General features: G+C 45.2%; 2 protein-coding genes across 4 annotated transcripts; one reads left to right on the top strand and one right to left on the bottom strand.

The window, feature by feature from the left end:
- The first annotated feature begins 506 nt into the window (after positions 1–506).
- On the top strand, positions 507–4,857 carry ngs (notochord granular surface). Its single transcript, XM_047021393.1, has 11 exons — positions 507–709; positions 880–1,033; positions 1,733–1,882; positions 2,049–2,168; positions 2,270–2,365; positions 2,508–2,642; positions 2,793–2,903; positions 2,989–3,099; positions 3,226–3,350; positions 3,867–4,157; positions 4,461–4,857. Exons 1-11 carry the CDS (start codon positions 507–509, stop codon positions 4,549–4,551), a joined length of 1,587 nt encoding a protein of 528 aa, XP_046877349.1. The 3' UTR covers positions 4,552–4,857.
- pgm3 (phosphoglucomutase 3) lies at positions 4,040–19,325 on the bottom strand. Of its 3 annotated transcripts, XM_047021391.1 has the most exons (14): positions 17,566–17,600; positions 13,253–13,461; positions 11,682–11,866; positions 11,265–11,332; positions 11,043–11,176; positions 10,760–10,955; positions 10,117–10,274; positions 9,458–9,541; positions 9,142–9,240; positions 8,905–9,024; positions 7,301–7,423; positions 7,027–7,200; positions 5,305–5,430; positions 4,040–4,128 (listed from the first exon to the last, which is right to left on the bottom strand). In XM_047021391.1, the coding sequence occupies exons 1-13, from the start codon at positions 17,588–17,590 to the stop codon at positions 5,341–5,343; spliced, it is 1,665 nt and encodes a 554-aa protein (XP_046877347.1). In that variant the 5' UTR covers positions 17,591–17,600; the 3' UTR covers positions 4,040–4,128; positions 5,305–5,340. The 3 variants fall into 3 exon arrangements, with proteins under 3 accessions (XP_046877347.1, XP_046877348.1, XP_046877346.1); XM_047021392.1 differs by lacking the exons at positions 4,040–4,128; positions 17,566–17,600 and adding an exon at positions 19,244–19,325 and having other exon boundaries at positions 4,869–5,430; XM_047021390.1 differs by lacking the exon at positions 4,040–4,128 and having other exon boundaries at positions 4,869–5,430; positions 17,566–17,604.
- Positions 19,326–19,952: the final 627 nt, after the last annotated feature.

Raw genomic sequence — 19,952 nt, 5'->3', positions numbered from 1 at the left:
GGTTTCTCTTCACATCTTCAGTAGAATGCGACCCTGTGCACCTGCCATTTCCATGCAACCCCCTCCCCTCAGTATGAACAAGCAGACTATCAATTTCCCATGAGTAATGAGATTAAAGGTGAGTTGGGCTAGAGCGTTTTTCAAACAACACAAAATAGTCTTACTGAAATGACCAGGCCATAAACTATGGAGTAAGGCGTGAGGATAGGCCTACCCTAAATGTATCACAGAAAGGGGAATTAATTACCTCCGTTTATGGATTCAATTATTAAGACTCATTCAACCCTCTAAATATACTACTCTAATTTCCTTACGGAGCCCCGATAGATATTTTAGTTGTCAGTCAGCCATGGGATGGGAAGGCTCGACATTCTTCGCCGGTGGTGCGTCTTGCTTTAGTGGGAAGGGCTCTAACTTTGGTATAAAAACACTTTCACCACTCACAGTTGATGTGAGTGATCTGTTTCCCCCTGTTCAGTAAAGTTGCGGATAAACAAGCAGTCAAAATGAGTCGTAGCCCAGAAAGGATGTCGTCTTACCGCCGTCATTTCGAAGGCGCGATGGCCGCCTCCTCTTCCCTCCAGGTGAGAGTCTCCAGCCCCTCTCCCACCCGCAAGGCCGTGCGCCCGCGCTCCGCCAGCTACAGCCGCAGTGGGGGATCCCTCGGGCGGAGGACGCTTTCCAACTCTCGCAAATCCCGCATGACCAGGTAACCCAAGAAACCTTTAGATCAAGTGTGTGAAGCCTAGCTTTAGGGCTTATGCTATACTGTCATATGACCAATTAACCTGATAATACACAATCCACATGTTGAAAATAACAGTATAGGCACATTTGATGATACAAAAAGTAGTGAAAGGTAGTGATCTGTCCCAACAGCAGTGTGAGCATGAGGGCCTTGTGCTTTGGCATGGGGCCAAGCCTGGACCTGGACGCGGCTGCTGCAGAGAGCCAGGCCTTCCTTAGCACGCGCTCCACCGAGAGGCAGGAGATGATGGCCCTCAATGACCGCCTGGCCTCCTACATTGAGAAGGTGAGACATCACCCCAGGGACTTGAACCTTGGTCCTCAAAATGTTTTTGTTGGCTTGTCTTCCTTTTTATCTTTACTGTCTTAGTGGCTCAATATCTTTTCACAAACTCATTAAATCAGTGCAACCCGTGCCCACTTTCCCCACCATCCACGTTCTCTAAAACACTCCCCACATGGTTCCTCCTCCTAAGGTTCTAAGGGTTCTGTGTGATTAGAAGTGGTGGGACTGGTCCTTGTTGAAGAAAAAAATCATACTGTTGTAATTATGAAGATGGGTAATGATTATGGATATAATGAAACTTGTAATCACTTTTTAGTACATGCTATATTATTGGAACCCATATTAGTATAAGTTATATAATTGGAAACCAGATGCAAAGCTGTTGACTGATTATTGTTATCGCTAGACAATGGTAGAAGAAATAAAGCCCAAAATATTAACATCTGGATAATTAGGGTCCGAGTGGGGGAGAAAAATACATGTGAGCTTTTATAAAGAACTTCAGTCTGATCCCCGGGATCTTTCTCACGTTTGTTGGAATCTCTGTCATTCTGAATTCCAATAAACACTTTGCGTCAAACTTTGCTAAGTTCCAGTGCTGTTTTTAAATGTTTATATTGATTGAAGACGTAGAAGATTATTCACAACATCCTGACCCTGGTCCTGACCCCTGACCTAGTCTCTGTGTTCCTGTTTCAGGTGCGCACGCTGGAACAGCAGAACATGCTGCTGGAGGCAGAGATTGATGCCCTGAAGAGCCGCTTCGTGAAGCCGTCGGGCTTGAGGCAGCTGTACGAGGGCCAGCTCAGGGAGCTCAACAGGATTGCTGAGCAGATGAGAGTCCAGAGGGTCAGTGAACACCAGCTCAGAGTAATGCTCAATCTAACAGTTAATGTTGGTGATAGTTTGTGTGGTTGTTCCTGTCTACTTTGACTAAACTATTCTGAGCAGTAGGTCGGAGCTGTGTGCAGTCTGAGGTGTGTGTTGTCTGAGGTGTGTGTTGTCTGACATGCAGGCCCTGGCTCTGGCAGCGAAGGAGGCCATGTCCGGCCAGTTGGAGATGCTGAAGGTGAAATATGAAGAAGCTCTGGAAGCCAGGAAGAAGGCTGAGATGGAGATCGAAGCGTTCCGCCCGGTGAGACGGAGCGACAGAGCTACACTGGCAGAGCTCCTCCCTTTCACTGCTTTGCCTTTTCTACCAGTTAATCATGAACGTGGTGCCTCTTGTTGTTCTAGGATGTGGACAGAGCGACCTCTGCCCGCATTACTCTGGAGAAGCAGCTGGAGAACCTGGAGGTGGAACTGGAGTTCCTGCAGAGAGTTCATAAGGAGGTACAATGTGGACCCCAGATACAATAAAACCAGTTGTAGTATGTACAGAAGCATTGTTCTCTAACCTGGTCTAATGTGACTGTATCCTATACGAAGCAGCAGGAAGTCTGAGTAGTTTCACGCTTTACTCCCCCCTCAACAGGAAATTGAGGAGTTGATGGCCAGAATCTTCTCCTCTGTGGCCAAGGTGGACATGAGCTTTGCTCTTCCTGACCTCTCATCCGCACTCAAGCAGATTCAGTCCCAGTACAACAGCATCGCCGCCAAGAATCTACAGGTACACCCTTCCTGTGCATGATTATTACATTATTAAACTGTTTTGTGGTTGTTACACATTACACGTAACCAACGAATTATCTTTTGCGTCAATGTGAGTAGATATTTAATGTCCTTAATTATCAGTATGTTTCTGTTTCTCGTGTCCCAGGAAATGGATGCCTGGTACAAGTCAAAGTTTCAGGACCTCACGGACGCGTCTACTAAACACGCACAGAGCGTTCGAAGTGTGAGACAGGAAATTGCTGGTCACAAGAAAGACGTAAGCTTGATCCTTTTTGATCTTCCATCATCAAAACACTCTAACTCTGATCCTAAACAGAAATAATCGTACTGTATGTGTGTAGATCCTAAACAGGGAGAGAGATTTGGAGTCGTTGAGGACAAGGAACGAGTCTCTAGAGTCTCAGATCCGGGATGCAGTTGAGAGGTTCAAGAGGGAGGAGGAGACACTGCAGGTGAGGAATGACGCTTCACAGATCTGTGAGTGTGTGTGTGTGTGTGTATGTGTGCGTGCATATGTGTGTGTGTGTGTGTGCATATGTCTCAAGTTCATGTCAACATTGTGAAATATTTTCCCACAGGAGCGTATTGAGGCGGTGAAGATGGAGCTGAAGGTGACCAAGGAGAAGATCGCTCTGCTCCTGAGAGAGTATCAGGAGCTGCTCAACATCAAAATGGCGCTGGAGATTGAGATCACCACCTACAGGTGACCCACATACACCTGGTGATGGGCCTGGCCTGGTCTATAGGATTTATTTATTGTTTCAAAGTCAAATGAAGAAATTACTTTTCTTCTTTGACTCTACATGTGACCTCTTTCACCTCTGCAAAATATAGTAGTTGATATATTGATAATTTTAAGAATACAATAAAATACAGTAGAGATCATGTGACATTATTTACATTTGCATTACATTTAGTCATTTAGCAGACACTCTTATCCAGAGCGACTTAAGGTAAGTACAGGGACATTCTCCCCGAGACAAGTAGGGTGAAGTACCTTGCCCAAGGACACGTCATTTGAAACGGCCAGGGAATCGAACCAGAAACCTTCTGATTAATAGCCCAATTCCCTAAACCGCTCAGCCGTCTGACACCCCTTCTGCCCCCCTTCTCCAGAAATATTTACACCATTGTGTATTAGTATTTGGCAGGAAGATTTTGAGATTGTTGGGCCACCAGTGTGATTGTCCTGTGTTCCCTGCATCTCTGTATTCGGCAGGAAGCTGATCGAGGGTGAGGACAGCCGTCTAAGCAGCATGGTCCAGAGCCTGACCCTGGACGCCGGTGGTGAAGGAGCCTTGACCGTCAGTGCTAGCTCCGCCTCCCTTGCTGTTGGCTCCACCCCTGATGTCGCTAGCCCCACTATGCTCGCCATGGGGCCCAGGGGCAGAGCTGATCTGGGCGGGGCTCCCGGTAACGCTTCGGATGTGACGGTGGAGGTGATGTCATCAGAGAGCCAGACAGAGAGCTATGCGGAAGAGCTGACAGAGAGAAAGACAGTGCTCATCAGGTACGAACCCTGATATCCGGTACCAATCCTGACCCTAACACTGATGGGTTCACACCCATTGTCATGACGAAAACGCAGGTTTTGGGGGGGGGGGGGGGGGGGGGGGGGCAGGGGTAAACATCGCCCTGGGGGGGGGGGGGGGGGGGGCGCCACATGTGCTAGGACCGCCACTGCATCAGGTAAAGATCAGCTGCTCAGCACAAACCACAGGACGCAGTGACAATTAAGTGGATGATTGCCATTTTTAAAAGCTCTTGCTGTTTATAATCGTATTATCCACACATACGTGCTCTTTCCTCCCAGAACAGTTAAAACAGATAAGGACACACTGGAAAGGGACACACAGGAGCGCACTATCACCATCTCTGGAGCTGCCGCTGAAGATGAAGACTAAATCAGCACCTCTGGGGTTAAGGTTAGGAGACCAGCCCAGCCTGCATGGCCCAATACCCCGGCTATTTCCTAGTACCATCCAGATCACTGGACAAGTCCATTTGCTTACATAATATGCTAGAAGTATAATCATGCACAAATAGTCAATAAACTTGCCTACTTGTGGCAAATTGGAGATAAATCAACATTAGGCTTCATTTGAAAGAGTGAGGTTAAAAGTGTTGGTGAACTCCCTGCTAGCATTAACTCTGCTGTGTGTCCATCTCCTCTGGATTATCTGCAAACAATAAAAATGAATGCCAAGCAATAATAGCATCATTCACGTGTCCTTAGTTCAGACTTGTAGGTTTATTTTCTACAGTTTGCATTCATATAATGTAATGATGAAAAATCAAGCAAATTCTCCATGATATACTGTTGACCATAGCAGCACAATCGGCCCTTTTTTTCTATTTTCTTTTATTATGAAACACAATCAGTAAGGTTTATATTGTAATTTCATAACAACAAAATAGGAATTGATATCAGAAAGTGTAAAATAAGCTCAATTGAGTAGATTATTCCAGTCTGTAAGAAAAGCCTATTGAAAACATTAAATACGCTTACATTGACAAGTCAAAGCTGTTGTGAGACCCCTGAAGTGATAGATGTCTAAAAGATTGGCACGGCATGTGCTAGCATTAGCATAGCTATCATTAACATAGCTATCATGAATTTAGCTTGCATTACAATAGCTAGCATTAGCATAGCTTACACTCCATTGTGTCCTCATGTGGTGTGGGTGATCTCTCTACTGAGGAGGTATGGGCTCCTCTCCCAGTCCCCCAGCCAGGCGGTGTACTGCTAGACTAACTTCATAAGCCAGGGCGTCTGCACTCTCCTGCAACACACACACACAAACACGATCAGATCTCCTGCAACACACCCACCATCAGATCTGCATCACACACACGCACCAGTGTTTCCCACAGATTAGATTCTATTTGTGGTGGACAGGGTTACCCATGACTCCACCCCTCCCCCAGGGGCGGAGTCAGACGTTGTCAACATTAGGGGCTTATCCCAAACCTATGTCCTAGTATCGTTTTGATGTTAGTGTAAATAAAGACAGAAAAAAGTTTTTTGAAACCATTAATTTGAGCGCAACAATTTTTTGAATATACCCATTATGTTGGATTTATATCGTTAGATTTGATGAATGTATTTAACTATGAATATTATTATATATAACTTGAATATCACTTTTGGACACCTTGTGCAGAGAATGATGATACACAGGCCTAATCCCAATGTCCCCCCTAAACCCTGACAGACTTACTTGACGTCACCTAGTAAGTGCATAGTCGAGGGAACATATTTTATCAGGGGGGGGGGGGGGGGGGGGGGGGGGGGCTTTATGTTGCGGGGCGGCAGGGACGGACTGGGCGCAAAATAGTTGAGCATTAAGTAAGATAAACATAGCCGTTTTTCAATTGGTAAAACCTTGTCTAGTGAAGGTGATGTCTTTTTGTCTCTTAATTGTTCAGCCCCACCCTTACATTTCTTAGTCTGGTTTTCCATCGTTATTCTTCTCCCGGTGCTCTCGATGGGCCAGTCCACTACTGCGGGGCTGTGCCGCGCAGCCGCGGTGGTGGATTTTCAAGTCATAGGATTTTTTTCAAGCCCTAGTTCCTGCGGCCATGAGTAAGGGATTGAGTTCAAGAGGCTGCAAGGGCTCAAAATGCTATAAATTGGAATGGGACAGCACTTTGGTGCATTATTGGCAACATAGTATGTTGTTGGATAAAATCTGATGAAAGCATATTTCGAATTTATCATCAAAACACAACCTACACACAGTTCTAGCTATATTACCATCAGTGAGCTTTGTGTTTAAACTTACAAGTTAACTTTTATTTCTAACTATGTTTATGTCAGGGTTGTTTTGTTTTTCCGTTATTCTTCTTCTTGTCATATGAGGCGGGTTTGGGTTAGTTCTCTCTTCTGGGCTTCCCCTGGTAAGGGTTAGGGTTAGCTCTACCTTCTGGGCTAGGGTTAGTGTGAACAGCCTTGCGCCATTTGGAGCCGTTCAGGGCGCTTCTCAGCCAGTCCCAGGTGTCAAAGTCCTGAGTCTGTGACGGTGGACATTGGGATTGGGCCTAACCATTCTTAAACTCTGGATTTATTTTCCGGCCCTCTTTTCTGAAGGAAAAAGCTGTTCGTCCTGCGCATTGATTCAGAGCGTGCACGGAGGGGGGCTATTCATAGACGGGTCCGTTGTAGTGAGAGAGAGAGAACGCAAGCAGGGCAAGAAGGGGCTGAGAATCAATGCGCCGCACGCAAATCTACAATGAAATCAAGTAAACAGTAAAAACGTTATTATATTATTATAACTTAATTCAATTTGTGCCAGTCAATTTTTTATTGTGGCGGGCCACCACAAATAAATCAATGTATGAGAAACACACACACACACAAGCCAGCTCTCCTGTCTCACCTGATTGGTTGCTTCTGCGTACACCCTGACGATGTCCTCCGTCCCAGACGGCCGTACAAAGGCGCGTCCCTGCCCGTACTTCCTGGCCAGGGAGTCAATGGCTTCCTGTAGTCCTGCGGGGCTCAGCGTCCTCCTCTCAGCGTCCGTGGTGACGATCACCCCCCGCTCTGCCACCTGCAGGCCAAACATGCCTGCTGTCAAACACCATGTGTGTTTGTCCTACCGCCGTGTTCATGCTAGCAGCAGCCTCTACAGGTCCAGAAGACACACACACCTTGACTTTGAGCTGCCTGTTGGGCAGGTCTGTGTAGATCGAGTCCCACTGTTGAACAGTCATGCCCCTGATGGCCAGCACAGCCTCTATCAACAACATGTCTGAGATGGCATCACCCACTGTCTAGAGAAGGAGGGAGAGGGAGTGGGAGTGAGAGTGGGAGAGAGGTAGGTGGAGAGAGAGGGAGAGAGGTAGGTGGAGAGAGAGGGAGAGAGGTAGGTGGAGAGAGGGGGAGAGGAGGTAGGTGGACAGAGAGGGAGAGAGGTAGGTGGAGAGAGAGGGAGAGAGGTAGGTGGAGAGAGAGGGAGAGAGGTAGGTGGAGAGAGAGGGAGAGAGGTAGGTGGAGAGAGAGGGAGAGAGGTAGGTGGGAGAGAGGTAGGTGGAGAGAGAGGGAGAGAGGTAGGTGGAGAGAGAGGGAGAGAGGTAGGTGGAGAGAGAGGGAAGAAGAGAAAGAAAGAGGTAGAAGTAGACAGAAGTGGGGGGAGATGGTAAAAAAGCATAATAAAACCGAAATAAGTCATAAAAAAGTAAAAAAAAATCATCTCTTGGAATATATTAGTCCAGAGGCCTGTTCCATAAAGCTAGTTTACCGATTAAGCCAGACTTGTGTCAGTTAGTCAGACTCATTTCTTGTTCATTCGGTTCCATAAAGCTAGCTCAACGTAGTTCGAACTTGGTTACTATGGCAACTTAGGCTGCAAAACTAGTCTGGTCAGGGTCAGACTAACTGTCAGGCTTAGCGTGACTTGGTGCTTAACCAGACGTTCCTGTAACACTGACCCAACGGGAAGACGATGATTTACCACGTATATTCTCATCAGTTCAATATGTTCAACATGGATAGAAAATCAACGTAAATAGCCTACATAGGCTACAACATTTAGCCTAATGCATTAAACAATGATGAACAATGCTTTGATAGGCTACGCACCATAGCCGTTAAATGTATGGATGTTAGTTTGTGATTTCAAATGTTTAGGCATCAGGCATAGGCCTATATCTCAATCTAAATTATCCGAGTACAATTATCATAGCAATATAATTGTTAACAGTAGCCTACAATTGCAAAACAAACCTAAATCCGCCCTCCATTTCCCCAACACAAAACCCATGTTAAAAAGTTAGGCTACTGGATAATGTTTTAATTAATAGTAGGCTATTTAGATTCGTTTAGAGGGTGTTTTTTAATCAACGAAGGTCTAAAAAGGTCCTCAACCTACGTAGCCTATCGTTCACGACGTCAATCATGGCGTGTCATTTTACTTTAATTGAAGGGGTGGATGAGGGAGTGTCATTGTACACGATTTAAAGGGGACGTTCTTTCTGGAAGAAGTCATGTGGCCGTGTGCATTGCTTTTGCCGTGGTGGATTGTATGATCCATGTTTTACCTCTCGGGCTGTTAAAAAATAGGGTGCACGAGCAATTAGCTTGACTACGTAAATCTGACTTGAATTAGTAGGACTGCGTGAGCTGAAATTGGCCTTTATGGAACCGCTTAAGCCCCACTTGACTAATTAAACTTATTCAAGTCTGGTTTAGGACTTTAAGTCTAGCTTTTTTGAGCGGCCTTTATGGAACAGACCCCAGGATGGTGAGGTCCTACCTGGTTGATGAGGTCGACCGTGTTCTGGAGCAGGAACGCTGCTCTCTTCCTCTCGTCGTTGATGTTGGGGTCCTGAGACAGCTGCAGGATCCTGTCTTCTGCTGCTGCACTGAACAGCACCTGAAACACAACCAAAACATGAACACATTACCTGAAACACAACCACAACATGACCACAGCATTAGTAGTGTGTACCAGACAGTGTGTGTGTGTGTGTGTGTGTGTGTGTGGACTCACCGTTCCATGGCCGTTAGCCTCAAAGTAGACCCCGATGTGGAACTCCTGGGCTGCGTGGTGGAGGTGCTTCACTCCTGTCTTGGTGCACTTCACCTTCACCTGGGAAGAAAACAAGCACACTTTCATACAACAGCAAAAGAGGAACCCAGGGTCTGCCATCCTGCCATTAGATGCATCTATTCCTTAAGTACAAATTTGCTACATAAGTAGGTATGTTTGTGTGTGTGTATGTGCATGTTGGTGCGTGTGTATGTGGTTGTGTATATGCCTGTGTGATTGTGTGTATACTGTATGTGTGTTTGTGTGTGTTTCTCACCTTCATGGTATTTTCTAAGTAGTGTGTGGAGCTCCCATTAGCGTATGCTGTTTGCACCACAGCTATCTGCAGGTCCAGCCCAGCCTGCAGGATCACAGAAGCACAGCCAGATCAAAGGGCTGACCTATCAAGCAGGATTTGGGGTAAACAAGGTATCTTCAGGTTTAACCCGGTCTTCAGTGTCACAATGGTGGGTCACTTGTTACCGGGATACACTGCCATGGTAAGTTGTGTTTAGGAGCAGGTTATGTTCGAGATCACAGATCAACACGTATAAAAGCACCGCCTACCGACCAATTCATTCTTGGAAAATAGAACCATCATTCCTAGAAGCATGAATGGTTAGAGTATTTAGGAAGGCAATAGTTAGACCTAACACTAACTTGAGTTATGTTCTGCTAAAAAAAAGTATTTTTATTTGGTTCCTAGACTGTTTAACTATCAAGGTTGCAGCTGAAAGAATAAGGCAAAAATGGTCTTACATGACATAAGAATGCATCAAAGCAACACATTGTGTGAGTGTGTGTGCACCTGAGTGTGTGTGCACCTGTGTGTGTGTGTGTGTGTGTGTGTGCACCTGTGTGTGTGTACGTGCACCTGTGTGTGTGTGTGCACCTGTGTGTGTGTGTGTGTACACGCGCGTGTGTTTGTGTGTGTACCTGTGTGAGCAAGTCCTTCAGGTAGGAGCTGATGAGTGTGGCGATCTTGTCTCCATCCAGCAGATGGAAGCTCCCTGCTGAGTCTCTGTAGTAGTAGACGATACGGTCTCCATCCCCGTCAAACGAGCAGGAGCGCTCCCCTGCCCTCATCTCCACACCTGCGGGGAAAAACACATACCTATAGCCTATAGCCTCATCTAGACCTGGATGGGCAAACACACACCTATACACTATATACAGGCCCACCTCCTCCCACTTCTCCACCCTGTTTTCACCCCCCTCCTCCCCCTCCTGCTCTCAGCCCCCACCTCCCCTCTCCTACTCTGCCCTCCTCCCAGTCCCCACCTCCCTCCTCCTTCCCAGCCCTCCTCCCAGTCCCCACCTCCTACTCCGCCCTCCTCCCAGTCCCACCTCCTCCCTCCTTTCCCGCCCTCCCCCTCCTCCCAGTCCCCACCTCCCCCCTCCTTCCCCACCCTCCTCCCAGTCCCCACCTCCTCCTCCGCCCTCCTCCCAGTCCCCACCTCCCCCCTCCTTCCCCGCCCTCCCCCTCCTCCCAGTCCCCACCTCCCCCCTCCTTCCCTACCCTCCTCCCAGTCCCCACCTCCCCCCTCCTTCCCCGCCCTCCCCCTCCTCCCAGCACTACCTGCAGGTGCTTTCTGCTGCATCTTGACATAGTCTGCTCCACACAGGTGGTTGAGTTTCCCGCTGCTGCCGTCGTTGACTAGGGAGAGCTTGAGCTCCCGCTGAAGGTATCTCTCCAGCTCACATACTTTCAGAGCCCCAATCCCGTTAGCCCCATCCACCAGGAGGTGTTTCTGGTCGTCTGTACGGTTAGACACCTGGAGGAGGAGGAGTTATGGAGGTTAGACACCTGGAAAAAGAGGGATTTGTGGATACTTTTCAAGAAGGCAGGTTAGGGTTCTTACATTCTTGGTGAGTTGGATGAAGGCCTGAGACAGCTTCTGGTAGTAGCCCTCGACTGTAGCGTCTCCATAGCGACCCTGTGTGTTCTGACAGCACACCATGTAGTGAAGCTGGGGCGTTGTCACCTTGCCATAATCTAGTAGGACACAAGCATGGACCAATCAAACATAGTCTAGTAGGACACAAGCATGGACCAATCAGTGAGAGTTGAGGTGAACACTCACCTCTGCTCTGACCTCCAAGGGCGGAGACTCCATCCAACACTGCCTGTGATAGGCTATCGCTGCTGCTTCTGGAGAAACAGGACAACGTTTTAAAAATTAACCCAAGACATCTCCAGCCTGCTTGCATGGTGAAGAACATCCTACTGTATCAGTTCATCTGACCGCGCTGTGTCTCTCTAACCCTCAAGTATAGCTCAGGGGTAGAGCATTAGACTGCAGATCAATAGGTTGCTGGTTTAAATTTCACTGTAGGTCACTTTGGAAGAGAGCAACAGCTAATTGAATACATTTTTTATTGGATATAATATTAATCACTGGACTAGCAATCTGTACAGTATGCTGTGTACAGCCTGGGCTACCCATGTGTAGTATGCTGTGTACAGGCTGCGCTAACATGCTGTAAACAGGAACGTATACCTAGTGTCTCTGCCCAGGAACACACTGGCCTGCTGGTTCATGCTGATGGCTTCTCTCTCAATGACGTCCTCCAAAGCAGCAACGAGTGTGTCTTGCTCAGCGTTGGCCAGCGCGGTGGCGTAGCCTTCCCATGCCGGGGCCACCATCTCCCCCATAGGGTCCACCAGCTTAACCCCATTATCCTCCTGGACAGATGGAGGGAGGGGATAAAAGAGAAAGGTTTTCAGAGAGAAAGTGAATAAAACTAAATATAGCTCCAAGCAGCGATGCGGGTTCCTACGCAAAATGGGGAATATTATAAAAATGTACATTGTAGAAGGTCAAGAGTTGGACAACCAGAGAGAAAAATGACTTCATGTTTGGCAAACAACAACAGGCTGAATGAAAAGTCAGCCTCTCTATCCTCTCTGCTACACATCAACTGTTTGAGTTGAGTTTATATGAACAGAAAAGGCAGAGTAATAACTTTGGTCAGCTTTGGGACAAAGTTTAAGCAGCTGTAATTCAGTCATCTTTTGACATATCAAGGTGAAATTGCATATGGTACTTCAGAATGATGTCATCCTGTTCAACCAAACAGAAAATCTGAATTATGACAGGCCCAAAAGCTGTGAACGGACTTGAACCAATGACCTACACTTTACAGTACCCTGTCTTAGCCCATTGAGCTATTCTCAGTGTTGTATATTGTTGTGGTCAGTTACTGTATAAAAAAGTAATCTGTTTCTGCTGTGGTAAGTGTTGTTAGATTCGGCCAAAGTTTAAACAACTCTAATTCAATCATATTTTGACATACCATGTGAAATTGTTTATAGTTTTCATGACACACTGTCATGTGTGACTGATGTCATCTTGAACCTTATTAGGTTTGAAAAATAATAAGTCAAAATTATATTTGATTTATTGACACAAAGATATTGAGGTAATGTGGACATTTACATAAATACACCCCTTTCAGCCATTTTGAAAAAAGTTCAAGTCGATTAGATCTATGGTTCATGAGGAGAATGGTTTTGAAGGTTGTGCCAAATTTGGACAGTACAGAAAAATCATGGCAGACCTTATGGGTCCTTGAGGCTTTTTGGTTCCCCATGAGAAATAAGGCATGTATACCAATTTTCAGGCATTTGGAGCAATGGGGCGCTGGGGAAATCACATAGATTTTGGGCGTGGCTTATAGTGCCACCTATGGGCGTACGTGGGCCATTAGCGATCTGGGAGTAGTGAGTGAACTGGTGTATCATTGGGCCAAATTTGAAAAGATCGGGCGAAGGACTTTTTGAACTATTGAGCCATTTCACAGAAAAGAACAAAAACAATAAGAATACTACCTACCGGAGAAACCCTACAAATAGAAGGATGGAGTAGTAGAAACAGAACAGTTCACCGGAAACCAAATCAATAGTTGACAAACTTCCTTTAAAAATACCAAGACACCCTTCTTAGCATACCAACTCAGCCCAGGGACAGATAGAATGCTCTGCACTACAGTAGGCCTACTTTGGGGTCATATTATTATTACTATATTATTCTCAAGATCCACTAGTTATAGAGGAAGGGTTGCAGCAGACCTCAGGGTTGTGTGACGCGGTGACCATGACTCCTATGGTGGCTCGAGTCTTCCTGGAGCGCAGCGTGGCCAGCAGGCCCATGCGGAACATGACGTGGTCCAGGAGTCTGGCGCTGGTCCTGAACCCTGCCGTGCCGTACTGCAGCACTAGGGCTTCTGGCTTCGTGTGGAGAGCGGACTTCCGGGATACTTCCTCGAACTGCGCCATTCCTGACAGACGGCAAAGGAGTGACGATGACTGGTTGAGACCTAGGCTTACCATACTCTTTATCATCTCTTTCAGACCTTGGTGTAATCTTATTAATAAAGGTTTGCATTTCTATTACCGACACCACCGTTCATTGGGTGTGCTTGCCTTTCAGGGCACACTCTCACGCATTGGTCGTAAGACTCGCATTTCAACCATTTCTCACGCAACACCTTGTATTTCTTGATGAGAAGTAAGGGATAACTTAACCTGCTATGTACAACTAATGTACGAGGCGAAGGCATACGGAGGGAAGCTTTCTGCCGAGTTGATAGTTGTCTCAAGTTATACTGAGATAAATGCCACACCCAGCCATCAGTTCAGTAGCTTGTTAGCTTCTGGGAGATAGCTATCTAAAACTGCAAACAGACAGCTGCAGAAACGCTTCAGGCACTGGGTGATAACATATGTAGCTAGCAGCGGCGTAACAAGGACTTGGCAGGCCCGAGTGCAGATCTCACCAACGGGCCCCTTACCGACCTATCGTCAGGCGAAATTATTGAGTTTTCAGTTTAGCAATGCGCAAGGAAATTTAAGCTACTCATGATGTACAATTAAGGGTAACGACTGCTCCTTCTATGTGAAGATAGATTACGGTTTTCAAAAGTGAACGGCTCTGACTCGCGAGTCTCTGGCTCTAGATCAGGGGTCACCAACCTTTTTGAACCTGAGGGCTACTTCATGGGTACTGAGTCATACGAAGGGCACCCAGTTTGATACACTCTTCTGAAATAAAAAATGTGCTCAGTTTGCCTTTAGTTATGTATTGTTATTAATGATTAATGATATTCATCTATGTGAAGACACTGATCATGTTAATGATTTCTCACAATAATTATCAACAATGACTTAAAGCAATGACTCAGCAATTGATTACATTTGCTTACAGGATCACTATAACATTTCATAGGAAAAATCTTGCCAGTGACAAACCCTTTTGACAAATCTTAACTATGTAGCACCTTGTTTGAAAAATAAATCAATTATGTAATGTTTAAGAAAAATCAATTTACATATTTTCAAATAAATCGAATCACATTTTGACTAATGACCAAGTCTGCTGCATTTTTACAAAATAATCTTTTACATTTCATGAATACTCTTTTGAATGGAACACAATTTTTCCTATTTTAAATTCACAACATTTCATAGGAAAAATCTCAAATGTTCACTAGCCAGTGACAAACTCTTTTAATAAATCATTAACTATGTATTGCACCTTGTATGAAAAAGTAATCAATTATGTAATGTTTAAGAAAAATCAATCAATTATGTAATGTTTAAGAAAAATCAACTTACATATTTTCAAATAAATCTAATCACATTTTGAACTAATGACCAAGTGTGCTGCATTTTTACAAAATTATATCTGTTACATTTCATGAACACTATTACATTGAACACAATGTATCCTATTTTTGATTCAGCTTTGCAACTGACACTTTGTTAGTGGGAAGACTGGCATTGCATGCTGTTCACCAGTGTGTTGTAGTCTGGTGTGTAACTTGACACTGCAACTCTGAGTGAGTCTTGCAGATGTGCATCAGTGAGGCGGGTTCTGTGTTTGTTCTTGATGAAGTTCATGTCAGAAAATGCTGATTCACAGAGATAGGTTGAACCAAACAGGCTGGCAACCTTCATAGCTGCTGTGCTTACACCACTGTACTTTTCTGTGTCAACAAGGCTCCAAAAGTTTGGTGCAGCTTGGTGAGCTTTGAGGTGCAGGTCATTCTGCAATGTTACAATTTCAATCTCCACCTGTCCAGCATCCAAGTTGAACGTTGCACTTAGTTGCTCAGCAATGTCAGTTATGTCCTTGTTCATGAAAGGATTGGAGATGAATGAAACACATGGCTCAAGCTGATCAAGGTCACAAAACCTATCCTCAAACTCTTGTCCAAGTCTGTTTATGACTTGACAGTACTTTTCTGCATTTTTGTCCAATGCCTCAGATGCAGAAGCATTGTCTTTCAGCACCGACTGCACAGAGGGAAAGTGCAGCATTTTTTTTCTCTGTAAATGCACAGAGAAAATGTTCATCTTGGCTTTAAATGCATTTAAAGCACTTATCATGTCAACAACAGTCTTACCTTTGCCTTGCAGCTCGCAGTTCAAGTGGTTTAGTTTCCCAGTAATGTCCGTTAGAAATGCGAGGTCAAGTGTCCACTCTGTGCCCTCTAGCAGCGAGACATCTTCCCCTTTGGACTGCATGAACTCCTTGATTTCACCCAAAAGTGACAAAAAACGAAGCAAAACTCGTCCTCTGCTCAGCCATCGGATTTCTGTGTGTAGCAGCAGGTCGCCATATTCTGCTGACATCTCCTGCAATAGCACCTTGAAGATCCTGTGCTGTTTCGCTTTGGAGCGGATGCTGTTGATGATTTTCACAACGGGAGTCATCACGTGCTCAAAGCCGATCACTTTTGCACATAACGCCTGCTGGTGAATGATGCAGTGGTAATGCAGAAGTTTTGGGAAGTCTGGGTCACCTTTACAGTGCGCGATGAAACCTGCATGTCGGCCGATCATAGCAGGAGCCCCGTCTGTAGTCACCGCTACTAGCTTTTCCAGTGGCACCTTTTTCTGTACGAAAAACTCCTTCACCGCGTTGTAAACGTCAACTCCCCTCGTAGTTGTCTTTAAGGGCAGTAGTGTCAGGAGTTCTTCTTTTGTGGATAAATCTGCAAACACCATCCGGATAAAGACTGACAGCTGCGCTGTACTGCTGTTGTCCACGGACTCGTCGCACTGGATGCTAAACCACCTGCACCGCGCCAGATCCCGGTCCAGCTGCTCTGCCAGGTTAGTGGACATAGCTGACACCCGTCTAGTCATCGTCGATGACCCCAGTTGGACATCGGAGAGAGTGGAGATTAGATTGGCTCCATTTTTCTCGTCTTTAAGTACAGTGTTGGCAATAATCATCATTGCTTCTTTGAACACTTCTCCGTCTGAAAAGGCCTTCTTCTTCTTTATCAGAAAATGTGCAGCTCTAAACGAGGCTTCGGTTGCTTTTATGGAGTTCTTTGCCGGCTTCGTGAAAAAAGACTGCTGCTTTCCCAAAGCTGCCTTTAGCTCACGGGCTTTTTCTGCCCGTAGCGCGCTTCCCGCGGGGTAGTTAGCCTGGTAGCTGTTGTGTGTAGCAAAGTGTCTCTCCACATTGTGCCGCTTTGCCGTCGCCACAGTCGCGCCGCAAATGAGACAAACGCAGTTTTCTTTCACACTTGTAAAAAAGAATTCTTCCTCCCATTCACTGTGAAAATTATAGGTTCTCTTCCTTTTTTCTGCCATGTTTTTGGGGTAAGAATGTGCATTCAGCTCATGGATTCAGCTCCCCATCATCGCTGTTCCCGCTAAACGCTCAGCCCCGCGAACACTGAATCTTCCTTTGTCATGCGCACTCATCTTTGAACTAGAATAGGTCAGAAATCGACTGAATTATCAAAACTTCCATGAATTGTACAAATATTTTTTTATTTTTTATTTTAAAGATCTTGTCATATTCATATAGCCTACATATAAATGCAAGTGTGATTTTTTTTAGACGCAGCTCACTGGAGAGTTGTGCTATTTTTAGAACAGGCCTGCGGGCGCCTCAAATGGTCCTTGCGGGCGCACTGGTGCCCGCGGGCACTGTGTTGGTGACCCCTGCTCTAGATTATGCTTGCTACAACACGGAATGAGCATAATGGAACAGTCAGTCATGAGCCGACGTATCTGCGACGTTTGAAATAGAGCACGGAGATGAGAAGAAAATCTGATCATTTACCGAGGCTTATCCGACGTTATGAATGACGTTTCGATCTGTCATGTGTGCTATCTGGGTATTAGTAAAAAAAAACAGTCACTTCGATGGTGAATATTTGATTTTATGTTCGTTAGATATGCTAGTTTACATTTAGTCTATCTAGCTTTACCTATTTTCCGACTACATCCTGCACATAGTTTACTATATCTAACCTGGCCGCTGCCTGGTAGCCTAGGCCTATATGTGCATTTTTATGACGTTTAATAGCCATGTCAACTGCATACACCAGACCGTAAACGTTATATAATTATTAGCCTACCCTGGTGGCTGAGTTTCACACTCATTGCTGTTGCCGGGCTGGGGGTCAGACGTAGCGTCCTCTTCAACACGCTTCGCCACAATCCAAATGAGCATAGTTTTGACAGCTTTGCCACCCTTACATCTTGCTCTTTTCGTTCCTGCCGCTTTCTGGAGCCACTATTATGTTAAAGGGCATGGCATGGGGTAGCCTAATTCGCTTCAAAACACTAATGCAACACAACTGTAGTATCCCAACAACAACTGTCTGTGGTATTCCAACAACTGGATGGGAACAATCGTGTGTGGGTGGGCGGGAATCTTTGACAACAATATTACCCAGACATCCTTGCTATTCTTCGAGGGCAATATTACTTAATAAAAACGACATTTGTTTCATTCAGCAAAAGGCAAATTAGGAAAAATTAATTATTTGCTGTTGTTAACACTGACTGTTTTTAAAATGTTTATTGGGCAGGTGATAGCTCATAATTCTGAATAACTGACACCATAATTGAGAAATGTTTGCGAATTGATAACACTGGATCATATGTGATCCTCGACTTGCGGTATTACAGCGGTGCAAGGGCCCCGGTCAGATTGCCTTAAGGGGCCCGGTCAGGTTGTCTCACTTTTACGATGAGATCGAGGACGGGCCCCCTTTCGCCACGGGCCCTAGTGCAGCTGCACTCCTTGCACTCCCTATAGTTACGCCACTGGTAGCTAGCCATTAGAGCCCGACCGATTTATCGGTGGCCAATATTAGGCATTTTCCAAACTATTGGTATCGGCATTGATAATGGCCAATATTTTTATTATTATGCCTTCACAATACAAACAAACAACCTACAAAATCAAGGCTCGTAATGGCCGATGAATGATTGTAAAAAATATTTTTAAAACGGACGAAACACCCTTCAACCATGTTTTGAGTGTTGGCGTTGCATAGTTTGTCCACCAGAGGGCACTCTACAACATCACTGTTCGTAACACTTGTGTTTGGAACGCCACACAAACCCTACAACCAGCTGATCCAGCCAGTCGGGCAGAGCTTTACGTTATACCTGCCAGGATTTGCTATTCTGTAACTGATATGCGGTTATCCAAAGCACCGGATACGCCAGCTGGTAGCCAGCTACAGTACTACCAACCAGTTAGCTAGCCTAGGTTGTCAACTTTCTTCCCTGCTGTGTTGAGCTATTGTAGTGGGACTGATTATTGATTAATCTCGGGTATTGCATGGAAGGGATTTCTTTATTTTTGCTGGTAAACCTTGAATGCATCTTTCAGGCTGTTTGAAAGGTGAGACATCCCATCAAACATTTGGAGAAAGAAAATATTTTTCATGGGTGGTAGACTACGTTGAAAGGATTTGTTGAGACCAAATCCATTGATTTAATATGCGATCGATAAACAATACGTTTGAAGGTGATACAGTAAAATATATTTGTCAGCTGGGGCTGCATCGGACGCAATACCTCACCCTCTCTAGTTTCTCATAAAAGTGCATACATCAGGGTATGCGTCTGCGATAAAACTGACAGCATTGAGTGAATGGTCAAAGTAGCTGCCGGAATGTCTATTAAATGTATGCACACTCAGCTTGTGAATGATTTAATCTGAAAGAGTATCAATGAAACAGTTTCTCTCAACTAAAATAAATCGTATTTTGTTTTCAATATTATATTGTTGTAACTTACTTAATGCCAATTGTGTGAGCAAAACTGTTGAGGGACGAAAAATCTTCCGGGTAACTCTGCGACGTGGCTGAAGTTCCTGATACGTCACATAACTCCGCCCTGAACAAGGCATAACCCTGTGATGCGCAAAAACTGACAAATTGAATCTGTTTTAGGTGATCATCTTTTAGGTGACCTACAAAGGCGCTTGTACTGAAACAGCCATGAAGACTTTTTGTCTTAGACTTTCAAAAGGTCCAGCAGCATTAACCTATTAGCAAGCAATATCCAACCTACTTGTCTTGCAAGCTTCAAAGAACCCAGTCCGTTTCAGTTGCCCGGGTGGGTTAGGGTTAGTAGTTACTGTCCACTTCACACACAGTCGATACTAAGGTTTTGTAGTCTGCAACATGCATTCTGGACAATGTCTATAATGATTGATGTAGGCTTATTTTATATTAACGTCATTTCATAGACACTCCGACCATTTGGGTACACATTGTGTACTATACAGGCAACAGTTGTGAATTTGGAAACAAACTAAATTAACTGTTGGTGCATAATGATATTCGTGCTTCTGGTAAGCGCAGTGTAGGCTACCTACACACTGGAGGAAGTAGCCTACGTTGTAGGCGAAGCTAGGACTCTTTTTTTCCTAGCCACTTTTAATCGCCGTTGATTTAAAACCTGCACAAAAGCAAATGATCATGTCAGAATACATCCGTTTCTT

The sequence above is a fragment of the Hypomesus transpacificus genome, chromosome 6 (genome assembly GCF_021917145.1).
Source record: "Hypomesus transpacificus isolate Combined female chromosome 6, fHypTra1, whole genome shotgun sequence".
Classification (NCBI taxonomy): domain Eukaryota; kingdom Metazoa; phylum Chordata; class Actinopteri; order Osmeriformes; family Osmeridae; genus Hypomesus; species Hypomesus transpacificus.
This window is presented reverse-complemented; position numbering and strand designations above follow the sequence as displayed.